The 17,214-nt window shown below is 40.4% G+C and overlaps 1 protein-coding gene across 7 annotated transcripts in view; it reads right to left on the bottom strand.

The window, feature by feature from the left end:
- PLEKHG1 (pleckstrin homology and RhoGEF domain containing G1) overlaps window positions 1-17,214 on the bottom strand; it is a 236,102-nt gene that overhangs the window by 48,583 nt on the left and 170,305 nt on the right. For all 7 annotated transcript variants that reach the window (XM_067011011.1, XM_059083437.2, XM_067011014.1 and 4 more), the window contains one exon: window positions 15,024-15,124. In XM_067011011.1, coding sequence (XP_066867112.1) covers window positions 15,024-15,124 — 101 coding nt within the window. The remainder of the gene's footprint in view (window positions 1-15,023; window positions 15,125-17,214) is intronic.

The following is a 17,214-nucleotide window of genomic DNA, read 5'->3' as shown; positions in this document are numbered from 1 at the left end:
TGGGCATCCTCAGTTTAAATGTTAACACATTTCCAGGGCTTCTCTGGTGGCGCAGTGGTTGGGAGTCCGCCTGCCAATGCAGGGGACAGGGGTTCGTGCCCCGGTCCGGGAGGATCCCACGTGCCGCGGAGCGGCTGGGCCCGTGAGCCATGGCCCCGGAGCCTGCGCGTCCGGAGCCTGTGCTCCGCAGCGGGAGAGGCCACAACAGTGAGAGGCCCACGTACCACACACACACACACAAAAAAAATAAAATAAAAAAAAAAATTAAAAAAAAAAAAAAATGTTAACACATTTCCAAATTGCACTCCATACAACTTGAATTGATATGTACTTTGATATGTTAAGTGTTTATTTTAATCAGCTGTGTATTCCATATTTAATAAAAGGTTAAACAGTCCTACAGGAATTACGATAAAAATATTTCTACACTTTTTTGCTTTTTGTTTCCCATTCTCGGCTGCCACTCCCCAGAAACACTTTCAACTCCTAGCTGTTTCTGCTGTATGTACCCGTTTCCAAACATGCTGGTAATGCACTTTCATTTTTAGATATTTACTCCATAATTTCCCCAGCTTCCTTTCCTCCCATCTTCTCAACAAGCTCTGTTATGAAATTTAATTAGATTAAAAGTCAGAGTTTACACTTTTAAAAAATATATTTATTTTATTTATTTGGTTGCACTGGGTCTTGGTTGCAGCAGGCGTGCTCCTTAGTTGAGGCCAGTGGGCTCCTTGGTTGTAGCATGTGAACTCCTGGTTGCAGCATGTGGGGGATCTAGATCCCTGACCAGGGATCGAACCTGGGCTCCCTGCACTGGGAGTGCAGAGTCTTAACCACTGCGCAACCAGGGAAGTCCCCAGAGTTTACACTTTAAAGACTATGTAAATATTATTCTCAGCTCAGCCTTGGAATATACCATAACTACATTTCCTTTCTTGTACAACCATGTTTTCCCTGGAGTTAAAATGCTTTTTATTTTTTTTTTTTTGCTTTGTTTTCAAAATACACTCCACTAATTTACCTTCCAACTTTGCACCAGAAGTATAACCCTTGTCTCACCGAGTTCAAACATCAGATCATCTATGGGCTGTGTTCTTTCTTGGTGACCTCCCTCCTAGAGCTGTCTGTCCTTCCACTCCCACCTGGACAGGTGCTCTCCAGGCCTGCTGGGTCCTCTCTTCAACACCATCCTGATGGTGCCCTCCCCTAGCTCTCATGTTGGATGCCTTGTTTCTTAGATACCATTTAAGCCATTTTGTCTCCTTTGGGAGATTCTACTACTCCAGTAGGGGTGACAGGCAGTACATTTTCTGAGACTCTTCCTGTTCCAAAATGTTCTCCCTTCACTTTTGGCAGATAATATCGATGGATATAGAATTCTTGGTTGGAAGTTTTTTTTCCCTCAGTTTTCAGGGAGCTATATGCTGCCTTATGGATTCTAATGCTGCTATTGAGAAGTCCAAAATCATTCTGATCTGTGATCCAGCTTCCATGTGACCTGTTTTTCAATTCTGGAGGTTTTTGGCATTTTCTGTTTGTTAATATGGTTCTGAAATGCTGTGATGGTTGGTGTTGAGGTGGGTTTTTTCATGCACAGCACCAATTTGAATATCTGGGAAATGTTCTTGAGTATCAGTTCTCAAAATGACCCCTGGGTTCTTGAGATCCCTTCAGGAAGTCCGTATGGTCAATATTTTTATAAAAATACTTTGACACTGTTAGAGTTTTTACTTTCTTTCTCTTGTGAGAGTACACTGGCCTTTCCAGAAGCCACGTGATCTGTGATATCACAGATGAAAAGGAGAAGCAGATATGAGAATCCAGCTGTCTTCTAGTAAGTCAAACAGTAAAGAGATTTGTAAAAATGTAAAACCATTCCAACACACACAAAAACGTTAGTGGAAAGAGTAGGAAATTTTTCTAGAAATTTGTGGACTTATTATTATTGAATACATTGATATCTTTTTCTTTTAAAATAAATGTATTTATTTATTTTTGGCTGTGTTGGGTCTTCGCTGCTGCCCACGGGCTTTCTCTAGTTGTCGCGAGCAGGGGCTACTTTTCGTTGCGGTGTGCGGGCTTTTCATTGTGGTGGCTTCTCTTGCTGCAGAGCACAGGCTCTAGGTACGCGGGTTTCAGTAGTTGTGGCACACGGGCTCAGTAGTTGTGGCTCGTGGGCTCTAGAGCACAGGCTCAGTAGTTGTGGCGCACAGGCTTAGTTGCTCTGTGGCATGTGGGATCTTCCCGGACCAGGCCTTGAACCCATGTCCCCTGCATTGGCAGGTGGATTCTCAACCACTGAGCCACCAGGGAAGTCCCCATTGATATCTTAATAGTTTCTCAGTTTTAATTTCTGTCATGGTAAATGAAACATCATAAATCATAAACAAAAAAAAAGCTTTTGGGGCACTTAGTAATTTTTAAGCATGTACAGATCCTGGGACCAAAAAGTTAGGGAAACTCTGTTCTTGAATTACAGCTTTAATACTCCCTCCCCTCCATTAAATTAGATACTTTAATCTTTCTCATTCTTCCTCTCCTATTTTCCATCTCCTTGTTTATCGTTCTGTTTTCTGAGAGACTGCATCTTTATTTTCTATCCCTTCTACTGAATTTTTTCATTTCTACTATCTGACTTTTAATTGCAAAGTGTGTGTGTGTGTGTGTGTGTGTGTGTGTGTGTGTGTGTGTGTGTTTACATGCTCTTTGGATGCTTCTTATGTTTCTGTTCTTATTTTATGGGTGCTAAAATCTCTTATTTCCAAGGAGATGGTGATGTTGATGATGATGATTTTGGACTTATCTTTCCTGCTCTGTGCTTTTTGCTAAACTACCTTTCCTCTGATCATTTGGACTTCTGTTGTTCTTGTTAGAGGTTCTCCTCAAATACCTGAGAATCTTCACTTATCCTTTCCTGTTTGAAGGTGAGACACCACAATGCCAACCATAAACTCTGCACAGAAGTGGAGCTTTGCATAGGGTGCTCCTTACTCAAGGCAGTGGTTCTCAAACTTTTTGGGGTCAAGACCTATTTACCTCTTTAAAATTCTTTATGTGGATTATATCAACACATTAGAAATTAAGACTGCTATATAATTTTAAAAAGATCAATTCATTTAATTATAAATTATAAATTTAGTACATGTTAATACAAATAACTTTTTGTGAAAAATAGATTTTACAAAACAAAACAAAATTTAATGAGAAGAGCAGCACTGTTTTACATTTTTGCAAATCTCGAATATCTACCTTAATAGAACACAGATGGATGCTCGTATTTGCTCTGCGTTCAACAGCTTCACACAAATATGTCATTGGAAAAGGGAGGAGTATTTTAAAAGCCTTTTAGGTGAGTATGTATATCTTTCTTTGATAAGACACTGAAACTCAACAAATGGTAGTTTCTTAGAGGTTTGTTGGAGTCTGAAACCATTATATACTATATCCTGTTACATTAAAATCCACAGATGCATCTATCTTGTACTCTGAAAGGGACTTTACCAAAGCATGATTTCAAAATAGTCCCCATTTCAAACATTCTTTCCTAATATTCCTATAAAAACATACCATCTGTAAGATTATTTTTGTTTTGTTTAAATATAGTTCTGATATTTGTATCGATATCTTTTATAGAAAGATGGGTGTGATTAAATTAAAGACAGTTGAATTCTAATCATTAGGATCTAAATACTGGATGAAGTCAGAGAAAAGATCAAAGAAAAAGAACAGCCAAGGAAGCAACCTATCTGGACCAGTGTTTTCCATGACTGGAGGATGGCGTGCCCTGGATATAGATTTCGTATCCAGGTCTTTCAATATAAATCCTCCTTTTGAGCACAGAAGAATGTTGAGCAGAATCCATCATGTTACTTCTCAAGGCTTAAAAGAAATACTCCTTGACAATATTTAACTCCCTGTGTTCTCAATGTTACACTCATCAAGCTACCCTTTGAGCTTTAATTTCATCTCCAGATTGAATCTCCTGGTAGGAGGAAGTGTCTCAGGGGACCCACCCAGGCTCTAGTATGGCTCACCTATAAATGAATGGCCTTCATTGCTCAACAACCAGAGCTGGGAGGGAGCTCAGATACCTTCCAGTCCTACCCCTTAATTTTAAGGTGAGAAAACCATGACTCATACAAGGGAGGTGGCTTATCATAGGTCATACAGCAATAATTAATGGCATAGCTGGGGTTAGTATCAGGGCTTTTGAATCCCAGTCCCACACTCTATGATAAACACATCTATTGGAAGATTTGTTTCCTGACTGACTCAAGAAAGCTGAGGGCTAGACTCTGCATCACATTGTCTTCAACCTCGTACTGCCTACCTGGAAGGCCTTGTGTGAATCACTTGGCCCGCTTTCCTTTACAACCCTTTTCTGAAATAATGGAAACAGCGAGGAGGAAGTAGTTGGATTTCTTTCAAGCTCTGTCATCAGAGCAATCATCCTGATACAGTTGGCCAACCACCCTGTTTGCTCTCCATTCAACATAGTAATTACTGAAAGCCTTGTGTGTCAGGCACTGCTATAGGCACTGAGGTGACGGGGTAAAGAATATGGACAAAGGCTCTGTCCTATGGTGCTTATGTTCTGATCAGGAGTGATAAGTGTTAATAACTAAAGAAATAACAACACAATATCAAACAAAAGACAACAAATGTTGGCAAGGATGTGAGGAACTGGAACTCTTGTACACTGTTGATAGGAATGCAAAATGGTGCAGCCACTATGGAAAGCAGTATGGAGGTTCTCCAAAAAATTAAAAGTAGAACTACCATATGATCCAGCAATCCAACTTTGGGGTATTTATCTACAAAAATTGAAGTCAAAATCTTGAAGAGATATCAGCACTACCATGTTCATTGCAGAAGTATTCACAATAGCTAAAGTGTGGATATAACCTAAATGTCCGTGAATGGATAAAGATGAATAAATAAAGAAAATGTGGTGTGTGTATATATATGTATGTATATATATATATATATATATATACATATATATACACACACACACAATGAAATATTATTTAGCCTTAAAAGAGAAGAAATTCTTTAACAACATGGAAGAACCTTGACATTATGCTAAGTGAAATAAACCAGTCACAGAAGGACAAATCGTACATGATTCCACTTATGCGAGAAATCTAAAATAGTCACACTCATAGAATCAGACAGTAGAATTGTGGTTAGCAGGGGTTGGGGGTAAGAGTAAATGAAAGAGTTGCTAATTAACAGGCATAAAGTTTCAGCTAAACAGGTTGAACCTGCTGTACCACGTTGTAGCTAAGTTAACAATAACGTATTGAACACTTAAAAATTTAAGAGGGTAGATCTCATGTTAAGTGCTCTTATTATAATAACATAAAATTTTAAAAAAAGAAACTAAATGAGATTTCATTCTTTTATCAGTAGAAACTTACACACCATAGTACAATATTGCTTAAGAATGTTTATGTGAAAAGACAGTAAAGTATTGATTTTACTGAAAAACAAGAGAAACCCAACAGAATATGATATTGGGCTACGTTACGAAGGAAATAAAGAGGACAATGTGGTAGAGAGCAACTGAGGCTGGGCGGTGGTGGAGGAGCATTGGGGCAGTCATGGAATGTTCTCTGAGGAGGTGATATCTGAGTTTGGGGAAGGTTGGAAGAGAAAGTCATTTAAGAAATTAATAATGGGCTTCCCTGGTGGCGCAGTGGTTGAGAGTCCGCCTGCTGATGCAGGAGACACGGGTTCGTGCCCCGGTCCGGGAGGATCCCACATGCCGTGGAGCGGCTGGGCCCGTGAGCCATGGCCGCTGAGCCTGCGCGTCCGGAGCCTGTGCTCTGCAACGGGAGAGGCCACAACAGTGAGAGGCCCACGTACCACAAAAATTAAAAAAAAAAAAAGAAATTAATAGTGAGTCTAAGGACAGAATGAACATGGTGTGTTCTTATGTGAGGTGTAGAAAGGAAGCCACTGGCTGGTGTTTGGTGAACAACGGGGAGTGTGGGAGATACAGAAGATGACTAAACATAAACTAATACATCATGTACTATGGGAACTCAGATGAGGCCATAAAATGTGGGAGATCAGGGACTCCATAAAGACCAGAAACAGACTGTCATTCTAGAGTTACAGCCTAATGGGGTGGGGACCAAGTTTCTCATGGCATCAGTGTAACTAATGAACAACTTTACAAGTACAGTAGCAGGAAGGAGTGACTCATAGATTGTGTTTTGTACTCAAAGCTAAAATTAGAGTCATTCTACCTTCAGGTTTGGGGTATTTTCCCTTTTCCAAGAGCAACTGTTCCAAATATTTCCTCCTTTTTGAGTAGGATTATGAAAAAGAAAATAAGATCTCTTACTTGAGTTCAAGTCCCTTGTTTGGATGGGCAGTTAGAGGAAACACAGTTCTCTTTTACAGAACATATTCCAGGTAAGACTTTCTTTGACCACTGATGTGGACTTGAAGTCAGGAATTGTAATACAATCTTGAAGATTCTATTGCCTTACACTGAGAAAGATTCAGGAAAATGGCCTCTCCCCTTCCAGTGTGCAACAGACTCCAAGCACCACTTCCTTTTCCCACCCACCCAACTAGGTCAGCTGGCATTTTAACTTGTTTGCATCCACAGAGGCACACGTGCATGAGGGAATAGAAAATGGGGTGAGGTTAATAGTACCAAATGCACCATTAATTTCACTGATACATTAGCACTGGTCTTGAAAAGTCTACAAGAAGAAAGCCTGCAGGTAAAAATATATTTCTACCATTGTGCAGTAGTTGAAGACATCTTGGTGGTGTGAAAAGGCATTAAAAGAAAAGATAACTGACCCCACCTTTCCATGCCTTATTGTTGTATGTATCCCATGATTTGCTTTCTAAATTACATTTCAAAGGAGAAAAAAAGCATGGCCCAAATAATGTTTTTGTCTTAAGACATAAGTTACTTGCTCTGTGATGCTTTTACTAGCCCCTCAGACAAAATTAATTGCTTGTTCCTCAGCGTTTTCAAAGCATTTTGTTCATTCCTTGATTATATGACTTGTTGCCTCTGCTACACAATGATGTCATTCATCTTTATACTACTAGACTTAGCCCAGTGTTTTAAACACAGTAGTGACTCAACATAGGTATACTGAATAAAGAGAAAGGGTTGAAGGAAGAAGGAAAATTTTACTCTAATCTTTTAAGGAAGGAAGAGAGCTTATGATTTTAACTTGCTAAAAAATAATTTAAAAATAGAATTCCAGTATGGAGGAATGGTCTCTGCTTCCTCACTCTTCATCATTAAAGAAATATTCAAATTACAGTTTAGATAACTCTTCTGTATTCCAAGAGAGGGATGCTGTGTAAAAACAACTGACATCTCTTCTTTCGTATGCAGTTAAAAAAAACACCAAGTTTTGGGAGCTTAGGGGCAAGTTGAAATGGGGAAAGTGGTTTCTTGGACAAAGCTTGTTTCCTGACCGTTTCGGAATTTTTTCCAGACACCAAACCAGAGTCTTAAATTTCCAGGCTGTTAAAGGGATTATGAGAGAAAGATCTGGCTATAAAAAAGAAAGCAAAAATGAAATCTCAACTGTATTCCTAAACAGTTCATGTTGGAAGATTTTGTGAAATAACAATTTGAATCTAGTAATATGCCAAAACTGTACAAGGGGGACTTCCCTGGTAGTGAAGTGGTTTAAGAATCTGCCTGCCAATGCAGGGAACACGGGTTCGAGTCCTGGTACGGGAAGATCCCACATGCCGTGAGCAACAAAGCCCGTGCACCACAACTACTGAGTCTGTGCTCTAGAGCCCACGAGCCACAACTACTGAGCCCATGTGCCACAGCTACTGAAGCCCGTGTGCCTGGAGCCCATGCTTCGCAACAAGAGAAGCCACCGCAATGAGAAGCCTGCGCATCTCAACGAAGAGTAGCCCCCGCTCAATGCAACTAGAGAAAGCCTGCATGCAGCAACGAAGACCCAACGCAGCCAAAAATAAATAAATAAATTAATTTAATTTTTAAAAAAGATAACATTAAAATAAGAAAAGTAACTTTAAAAAAAGACAATAGAAGGAAAGAAATTATACACTACTGTCATTTATGAACATACATGAAAAAGTTCTTAAAAAAATACAAATCAAACTCATTATGCATAAATACATGAAACATCACGGCCAGGTAGGGTTTATTCTAGTATTGTATATATGATTCAAATCAGAAGGCCTATTAATATAATTTGCCACATTATGAATAGGAGAAAAATCATATGCTAATTTTCTTACAGGATGATTATATATTCAATAAAATTCAATTTTCATTCACACTAAAATCTTAGTAAAATAGAAAGAAGTGTCTATCTAAGTCTTGGAACAAACATGATACTCAATGGTAAACAGTTAAAGCATTCCTGCTAATGTCAGAAAGAAGATAAGAAGGCCAATATGGAAAGGCTTACCCAAAGCAGTAAGACAAGAAAAAAACATAAAGAGTAGAAAAACTGTAAAGGAAGACAAAAAATTTTCAGACACTACTGTCTACACAGAAAATCAAAAAGGATCTATAAACCATTATTAGAACTGATGGGACAGTTTAGAAAGTTAGTTGGATATAGTATCAACATATAAAAATTAAAAGCATTTCTACATGACAATAATGGCTAATTTAAAAATAGAATTACTCTAGTCAAAAATAACATCAAAAAGAATAAATTTTTAAAAGTCACATGTATGAATGTGATGGAGAAACTATAAAACATTATTATAGGGCATTTTAGAAAAGCTTGATTGATGAGATATTTTTACAGATAGGATGACAATATTGCGAAGATGTCAATTCTGCCAAAATTAATCTAAAAATTAAATCGAATTCCAATAAAAGTCCCAACCGAGCTTTTCATGGAACTTGACAAACTAATGCAAAAAAAAAAAAAATCACTTGGCAGTACAAAGAGTTAAGAAATGCTAAGCCATTGTTGAAGAAGAGCAATGTGGATTTAATAATTAAGACAATATGGTATGGAGTAAAGATGGACAAAGAGACCAACAAAACAAAACACAGAGCCCAGAAACAGGACCATACATACACATAAACTTCACCTAGGAGGAATGTGGAACTACAAATCGGCATAGAAAAGATATACCTTTCAGCCTACGGTGATGGGACCACCAGCTAGCCATATGAAAATAAGGATTTGGATTTCCTACCACAAACCATACTTCCATCAGTTTTAGTTAGATTAAGGACATAAGTGAAAAGCCAAATTTTAAGACTTTTAGGAAAAATATAGAGTATATTTATGAGCTGAGAGTAGGAGGTAATTTTTTAAACAAACACAAAATCCACATACCATAAATATTATATTTACTTAGAGTAGTCAAACTTATGAGTTTTACAACTTATTTTCAAAGAAACCATAATTAAAGTTAAAAGACAAGTCTCATACTAAGGGAGGATTACAACTCACATAATCCACAACGATCTCCAGGGAGAATTCATCCAGAACTCCTATACAACCCTAAGAAAAAGAAACATCCTGGGACTTTCCTGGTGGTGCAGTGATTAAGACTCCTCACTCCCAATGCAGGGGGCCTGGGTTCTGTCCCTAGTCAGGGAACTAGATCCCACATGCATGCCGCAACTAAGGGTTCGTATGACACAACTAAGGAGCCCACCTGCCGCAACTAAGTGCAACCAAATAAATAAATAGGTATAGGTATTTTTAAAAAAAAAGAAAAAGAAACATCCTGACAGAAAAATGATCAATGGGTACAAACCAGAAATTCACAGAAGAAATCAAAGTGGCCAAAAGAACAAGAAAAGAGGCTTAGTCTTAACTGCAATTGGCAAAATGCAAGGTAATGTATCCCCCAATGGAATATTATATCACAGTTAAAATAAGCAAAGTAGAACTATAAATCTCAAAAGCGACGTTGAGTGAAAAAAACTTCTAAAATGTTGACACGATTTATGCCATGTTTGAAATAAGTTAAAGCATGCTATGTATTTCATTTTTTTAAAATATTTATTTATTTATTTATTTTTGGCTGTGCTGGGTCTTCATTGCTGTGTGCAGGCTTTCTCTAGTTGCAGCGAGCAGGGGCTACTCTTTTTTGTGGTGCGGGGGCTTCTCAGTGCGGTAGCTTCTCTTGTTGTGGAACACGGGCTCTAGGTGTGCGGGCTTCAGTAGTTGTGGCACGTGGGCTCAGTAGCTGTGGCTCACGGGCTCTAGAGCGCAGGCTCAGTAGTTGTGGCGCACGGGCTTAGTTGCTCCACGGCATGTGGGATCTTCCCGGACCAGGGATCAAACCTGTGTCCCCTGCATTGGCAGGTGGATTCTTAGCCACTGCGCTACCAGGGAAGCTCTGTATTTTAAATAAGTACTTGGGATCATACTTGGGAAACACCAAGTCTTGGATAGCAGTTATAGTTATAGTGGTATTTTGAGCCAGACTATACTGGCTTTTCTGAGCCAATTCTGTACATCTCTTCCTAATTCCATGTTCAGTGATGTCTTCTTAGTAGCTTTAATCTGCAGTGATGGGTGTGTTTATACCAGAGAAACTGGCAAGCACTATGAATCCCAGATTCCCCCTCCCTTGTCCTCCCCCTGGAGAAGTGGTACACCAGCACATCACTGTGCCATCCTCCACAGAGCAGGATGCCCCCGGGAGGGGTGTATCAGGGGACTCAGCATTATTTGTAATGCCTTTATGCTTTCAAGAATTTCTAAAGCAGGGACTTCCCTGGTGGCGCAGTGGTTAAGAATCCGCCTGCCAATGCAGGGGACACGGGTTCGAGCCCTGGTCCAGGAAGATCCCACATGATGTGCAGCAACTAAGCCCGTGTGCCACGACTACTGAGCCTGTGCTCTAGAGTCCACGAGCCACAACGACTGAGCCCAGGTGCCATAACTACTGAAGCCTGCACGCTGTGCCTAGAGCCTGTGCTCTGCAACAAGTGAAGCCGCTGCAAAGAGAAGCCCACACACCACAAGGAAGAGTAGCCCCTGCTCGCCGCAACTAGAGAAAGCCCACGCACGGCAACGAAGACCCAAAGCAGCCATCAATAAATAAATTTTTTAAAAAAGAATTTCTAAAGCAAATATGGCACAAAGGAAGGCCTTGATACAGTGAGGGTGCTCCATGGGTGTTTATCATAGTACCCTATGCTTTCCTGTATTTGGGGAATATTTCCTAAAAAACAAAATCTAATCAGCTGAATTTTCCAGGCCAAGATAAACTCATGTTCTTTTTGCCCTCTTTAACTTTAGAGTTTTAAATCTTGCTTAGTTGGGCACAATAGTATTTTATTATGTTGAGAAACCTGGACCTGAACTAATAACAGAAACTTTAAAATTATTTCAAGCCTTGACCATAGATTTGCCAGATAGCTGTAGCTTTGAAATCAACTGATGTAAGGTATAGAGGATTCATAAGAGGCGTTAACATAAAAAGTCACATCAATACTCTTATTTAATCAAATATAATAGCAAAGACATTTGAGCTCTAAATTTAGAGTCCAGATTTAAGAGAAAGGAAATAAAAGTGAACAGGGACAAAACAGTACAGACAATTCAACTGTAAAAGTTAAACAGGAAGATGTTCTTGAAAATAATTAAAAATAGTAAGAATACCAGTTGAGATTTGACAAAACCAGGTGTGCTCAAAATAGGCTAGCTCTATGTCCTTGAGCAAAGGACTTTCTACACCCATTCCTGTGTCTAATCTATGTGTATACATTTTTGCATCTTATCTACCTCAGAGCTGTGAAGAGGATTAAATGAGACAATGCATGTTCAGGATACATACAAATGTGATCGACAAAAGGGATAGGCATGAACACAGTCACATGAATTGTGTCACTACAGTGATGCCACATATATCATCATTCTGACTCAGGTTTATTCTAGTCACCTCTGACTTCCTCATTCAGAGAACACCAAAGAGAAAGGAGAACAGAGAGAGAACCAACTCAGGCATATAAAGATCTTCTCAGTCTTCCAGCTTTTGCAGCCAAGGTCCCTTTTGGTTGACATCGGGGGCTACTTCAGTCTTATCTTCCTTTAAATTAGAAAATACATGAAGATGTAAACGCCAGGGAGTAGAAACCCTTTCCTGGACTATGCCATAAACCAAGACCTGAAAAGCAGGGCTCTACTCTGGCAGGAGGGCATGCCACTTGATGCCTGGGGTCTGCAGTCAGAGAAGCCCAGACTTGCATAAAGGGATAATGCACATAAAGCTCCATGCCCTCGGGCAAGAAGCAAGCCCCAGATAAGCAGTCATTACAGTCAATTTACAGCCAAACCACCAGAAGGCTTACGCCTGGGCCTCCCAGCATCTAGGCCTTGTTCCTCTTCCCGGGTTACTGTGCCATTGGTGGGATCTGGGTGGAGAAACCACTCAGGGGCTCCTGGATTTTTAACCTCAGCGACTGCTAAATGGAAGCCTGCTCTAATACCACCATGTTACTAGTGGACACACAGACTCTAAGTTCCCCAAATTCAATTTTTTTGGTTTTTGGCTGTACCACCTGGCCTGTGGGATCTTAGTTCCCCAGCCAGGGATCAAACCCAGGCCCTTGGCAGTGAGGGTACGGAGTCCTAACCACTGGACTGCCAGGGAATTCCCCCTATTTCAATTTTTTAATGCCCTTTCTCTATTTTTTTTATTATTGTGTTTATTTTATCTAGACAGTGTTTCTCACCCATGGCTGTACATTACAAACATCTGAAGACCTTTTACAAAATCCTGATGCCGTGATCCCACCCTAGACCCAGAAGTTCTAATCAGAACTTCTAGGAGTAGGAGTCATCATATTAAAAACAAACTCCCCCCCCCCCCCCCACACACACACGATTCTTCCCAGATGATTCCAGTGTGCAGCCTGGGTTGAGACCCACTATCTTGGAACATGCAAATTGGTTTTCAAAGTCTACTGAGTCAAATGAAAAGAGATGTTGCAACACTGGCCTTTTTCATATCCCAGGCTTTCAAAATTAAGGGATGAGTTGATGTAATTCAAACATGTCTCCCAGAGGCCAGGCTTGGGCTAGGTGTTAGGGATCCACACGGATGTTAAGGATGGCAAAGGAGATGTGGATCCTACCCTCAAGGAGCTCACATACACCAGCTTCAGTGAGCAAAGAGGGGGAGGATTTATAATTTGCACTATGGTTGAGTCACCCAATGAAAGGGCATTGTAGAACTTTATAAGGGGATTTTACTATAATAAAATCAATGTCATCATCACTGGTTAGTTAGTATCGCTGTTGACTCTGTGCTGGCACTGAGTGAGGCACATGAAGTATATCAGCTCACTGAAGCTTCACAATAACCATGTGAGGTAGATATTCCTATTGTTTCCATATTCCACAAAAGTATGGAGGGTCCCAGGAGCCAGACTCTGCTTAAGGCACTTGGGTAGTAACAAAACTGGCAGATCCCTGCCCTCAGGGAGTGTTCTGTGAGTGGGGGTGGGGAGGAAGGAAACAACAGACATAAAAGTCAATCACAGGGCTTCCCTGGTGGCGCAATGGTTGAGAGTCGGCCTGCCGATGCAGGGGACGGACGCGGGTTCGTGCCCAGGTCCGGGAAGATCCCACGTGCCGCGGAGCGGCTGGGCCCGTGAGCCGTGGCCGCTGAGCCTGCGCGTCCGGAGCCTGTGCTCCGCGACGGGAGAGGCCACAGCAGCGAGAGGCCCGCGTACCGCAAAAAAAAAAAAAAAAAAGTCAATCACAGAGTATGTTAGAAATTGCTAAATGCCAGGAGAAAAAGAAAAAGCAAGCAGGTAAGGTGTGTGCTTGGGTGCCAGGTTAACATCATTGAGAAAGGAAGTTTTGAGCAAAGACTTGAAATGAGGGAGTTAAGGACATTCTACAGATCTTTCTCCAGTACATTCTACAGATCTTTCTCGAATTATGATGGGGTTATGTCCCAATAAACCCACTGTAAGTTGAAAATGTCATAACTTGGAAACGCATTAAAATACACCTAACCTACCAAACACGAAAGCTGAGCTTCGCCTACCTAAAATGTGTTCAGAACACTTACGTTAGCCGACAGTTGGGCAAAATCATTGAACGCAAAACCTCTTTTATACTAAAGTGCTGAATATCTCGTGCAATTTACTGAATACTGTATTGAAAGTAAAAAACAAAATGGTTGTAAGTGTAGTGGTTGTTTACCCTCGTGGCGGTGTGCCTGACTGGAGGCTGCGGCTCACTGCCCGGCAAAAAAAATCAAAATTCAAAATTTGAGGCACAGTTTCTACTGAACACGTCTTGCTTTCACACCATCGTACAGTCAAATCATGAGGTGAACCATTATAAGTCGGGGACCATCTGTATTCTGTTTAAAATTCCCCAAAGAATGTATACAGGCTCAGCTGGCATGCAAACCCAGAGGTGTTGGAAACCAGTCTATGCTCTTTACCTGCCTACTACCTGGTCTTCCAAGAAGTACCACAATACATGATACGAACTGATTTGCCTGAGCGTCCCCTTCGGCTCCCTGTCTGCCTTGTTTACTATGATACTTTTCTAAACCCACTGCCTGCTACACGGCAGGTACTCAATACATGTTTGAATTAAATTAAGCACTGTAAATTTTAACTATTAATCTGAATTAATATCTGTTATGATTAAAGTATTTATTGTGTGTTTACTCCTTCCTGCCCACTCCCTAGGCACAAGAAAATTTTTAGAAAATCCAGCGGAGGTGGGGTTGCTGGAGACCAAGCCAGCATATATTTTTGGATGCCCTGTTCATGTTCTATTGTGGAAGAAAGACACCTCTGCTGTCAGGGTGAATAGGTCTCTTCTCTGAGCCAGGAGGATGGAGCGGGATGGGATTTTGGATAAATGTGAGACTCATATACAAACCAGGATGTTTCCAGGTAGAAGATTTCACGGCATGACAGGCCACAAGTATCTATGAAGTCATATCAGGGATTTCAAGTAAGTTTTCTTAGGCCACATTCATTTGAGAAAAATTCAGAATGTTCTTATGTGAGAACAATCTTTTGAGTATTAGCTTACCTGTTAAAGTGGTAGATATCCTGTATGTTTCCAAAAAGGGCTGATCTTTCTTCCGCCCCCAGAGGAAGTTTTGCTTGGTCCCTGATGCAGTCAAGGTAATCCTGTGAAATCAATGAGAAGAATGTCTTAAACACTCCTGTCCTTTTTCAAGTCATCTTTAGTTATGCATGAGGAATCTTTCATATCCGTTTCAAGTAATTATTATACTAATGTGCTCATTAACTCTACCATGAGAAGGCAGAATCTCTCTTTTATTAATAATGAAACACTTCCCTACTTATAGAACAGGGAGTTTGAGCAAGGAGAAGGAGTGTATGTACACTGACATACCTACGCCCAAAATGTATTAGTGCTTCCCTAGATGCATAATATAATGACCACAGTTACTGAGAGAGTCAGAGTTTTGGCATACAACATTGTCTGCTGTCTCCTTGACTGATTTGTATGATAAAAAGACTCTAAAATTCATACAGTGGGAAACCAGAAATAAAAATTCTGAAATTTGGGAATTCCCTGGCAGTCCAGTGGTTAGGACTCGGCGCTTTCACTGCCATGGCCCGGGTTCAATCCCTGGTCATGGAACTAAAATCCTATAAGCCATGTGGTATAGCAAAAAAAAAAAAAAAAAAAAAAAAAATTCTGAAATGTGATAGTTGTTTTAAACATAACCTTTTAAGTCAGAAAGCTATCAGTTGCTAAAGTCTAGAACTAAATTTATCCTCAAATGCCAGATTATTTAAAAAAACTTTTTAAAATAAAATAAGCATGTCACTCACTTATGCTATCCCATAGGCCATGTTAAGGAGCCACAGACAGCTTGAAAGGATTTTATATATTTTAACATGGAAACAGCTCCCCATGGAGCTAACGTGGGCTCAGACCCACAGCGGGTTAAATGGACGTGGCTTAGAAGCTATTTGAACTGCTGAGAGAGGGGAAATCTGCTCTCCACGCTGTGTGCTGAGTCCATAACTGAGTGTCCCCCTTCCCCCAGCCAGGCTTGAAAAGAGAACTCCGTAGGAGGCAAGAAAACAATAAAGAAAAAAGTGAAAACAGCTGAAATAACGTAAAATCAAAAATAAATACACTTCCCCGCCCTGGGCTGAACAATGCAGTATGGCTCTCCACCAAACGTCACCCAGAGCTCTGCAGCACTGGGGAAGTCACCCTGGGAAAAGTCAGCCAGACCGTGAAAATCCCAGCACTCAACCACATTCCGATGGCCAATCGCAAACACAATACTGTTTAAGCGCAACTAGTGAAAGGAGAAGCTGAAATGTAAGAACCATCAGATAATTGTTGCTTTTGTCTTTTAATAAGCCATAGCCACCCTCTCATGCTCTTCATGTTCCTCAAATGGAAAACAGGCCAGGCTTCGTCAGGAACTGTCTCCATAGCATGGTTCACAGACTGCGTCATATAACTCACCATTCTGGTTCTTTATTGCTAAAATCACGGTCATGCAGGAGCCGATGTTCATAAGCCTTTTTATGTTTTAACGAGGCTGGTGGTAACATCTTTTCTTCTTCAGAAAGTGGTCATCTCAATAAGAAGTTAGACTCCCAGGGTTTAAGTGTAATTGCCGTTAAAAACCCACAAAAGCAAGACCAAGCCTCCTTACTTTTATGAACGGAGCAATCAATCGTAAGGAGCTCAAGCACCTGTATAGGCTATAGAGATAACGCCCAAATAAGAAATGCTAAAGAAGGCTAGAACTGAAGAGTGCATTTTGAACAAGTATAAATCTAATTTAGGCTTCCTCAAAAAAAAAAAAAATGTATTCCTTGATAGTTTCATAAAATTACATGTGGCACAAAGAGATGGGCTAATATTTAACTGCATTGAATGCTTATATTTGATAGTTGTTTAATACGCTGATCAACATGTTAAAAGGACACGTCATATGCGAAATTAAGAAGGTAAAAAAAGGTTATAGACGAATACTATGAAAAGTATGAATTTGAAGAGTGAAAGCTGAAATTGAAAAGTGAAACAGAAGGATATCGGCAGGCGTGATCCACACCAAACAGCAGCGTGAAGATTGGGGCGCAGATGACGCATATATTCCAGATTCACCTGGCCAGCTGCAAGGGGTTTAAGGAGAAAAGGAAGAAGCCTTTTTCTCACTTCAAATGCAAAGCTGGTTCATTTTGCAGAAACCTGATACTAAATTCTTCATGTCAGGGAAAGA

This window comes from Kogia breviceps, chromosome 13 (genome assembly GCF_026419965.1).
Source record: "Kogia breviceps isolate mKogBre1 chromosome 13, mKogBre1 haplotype 1, whole genome shotgun sequence".
NCBI lineage: Eukaryota > Metazoa > Chordata > Mammalia > Artiodactyla > Physeteridae > Kogia > Kogia breviceps.
This window is presented reverse-complemented; position numbering and strand designations above follow the sequence as displayed.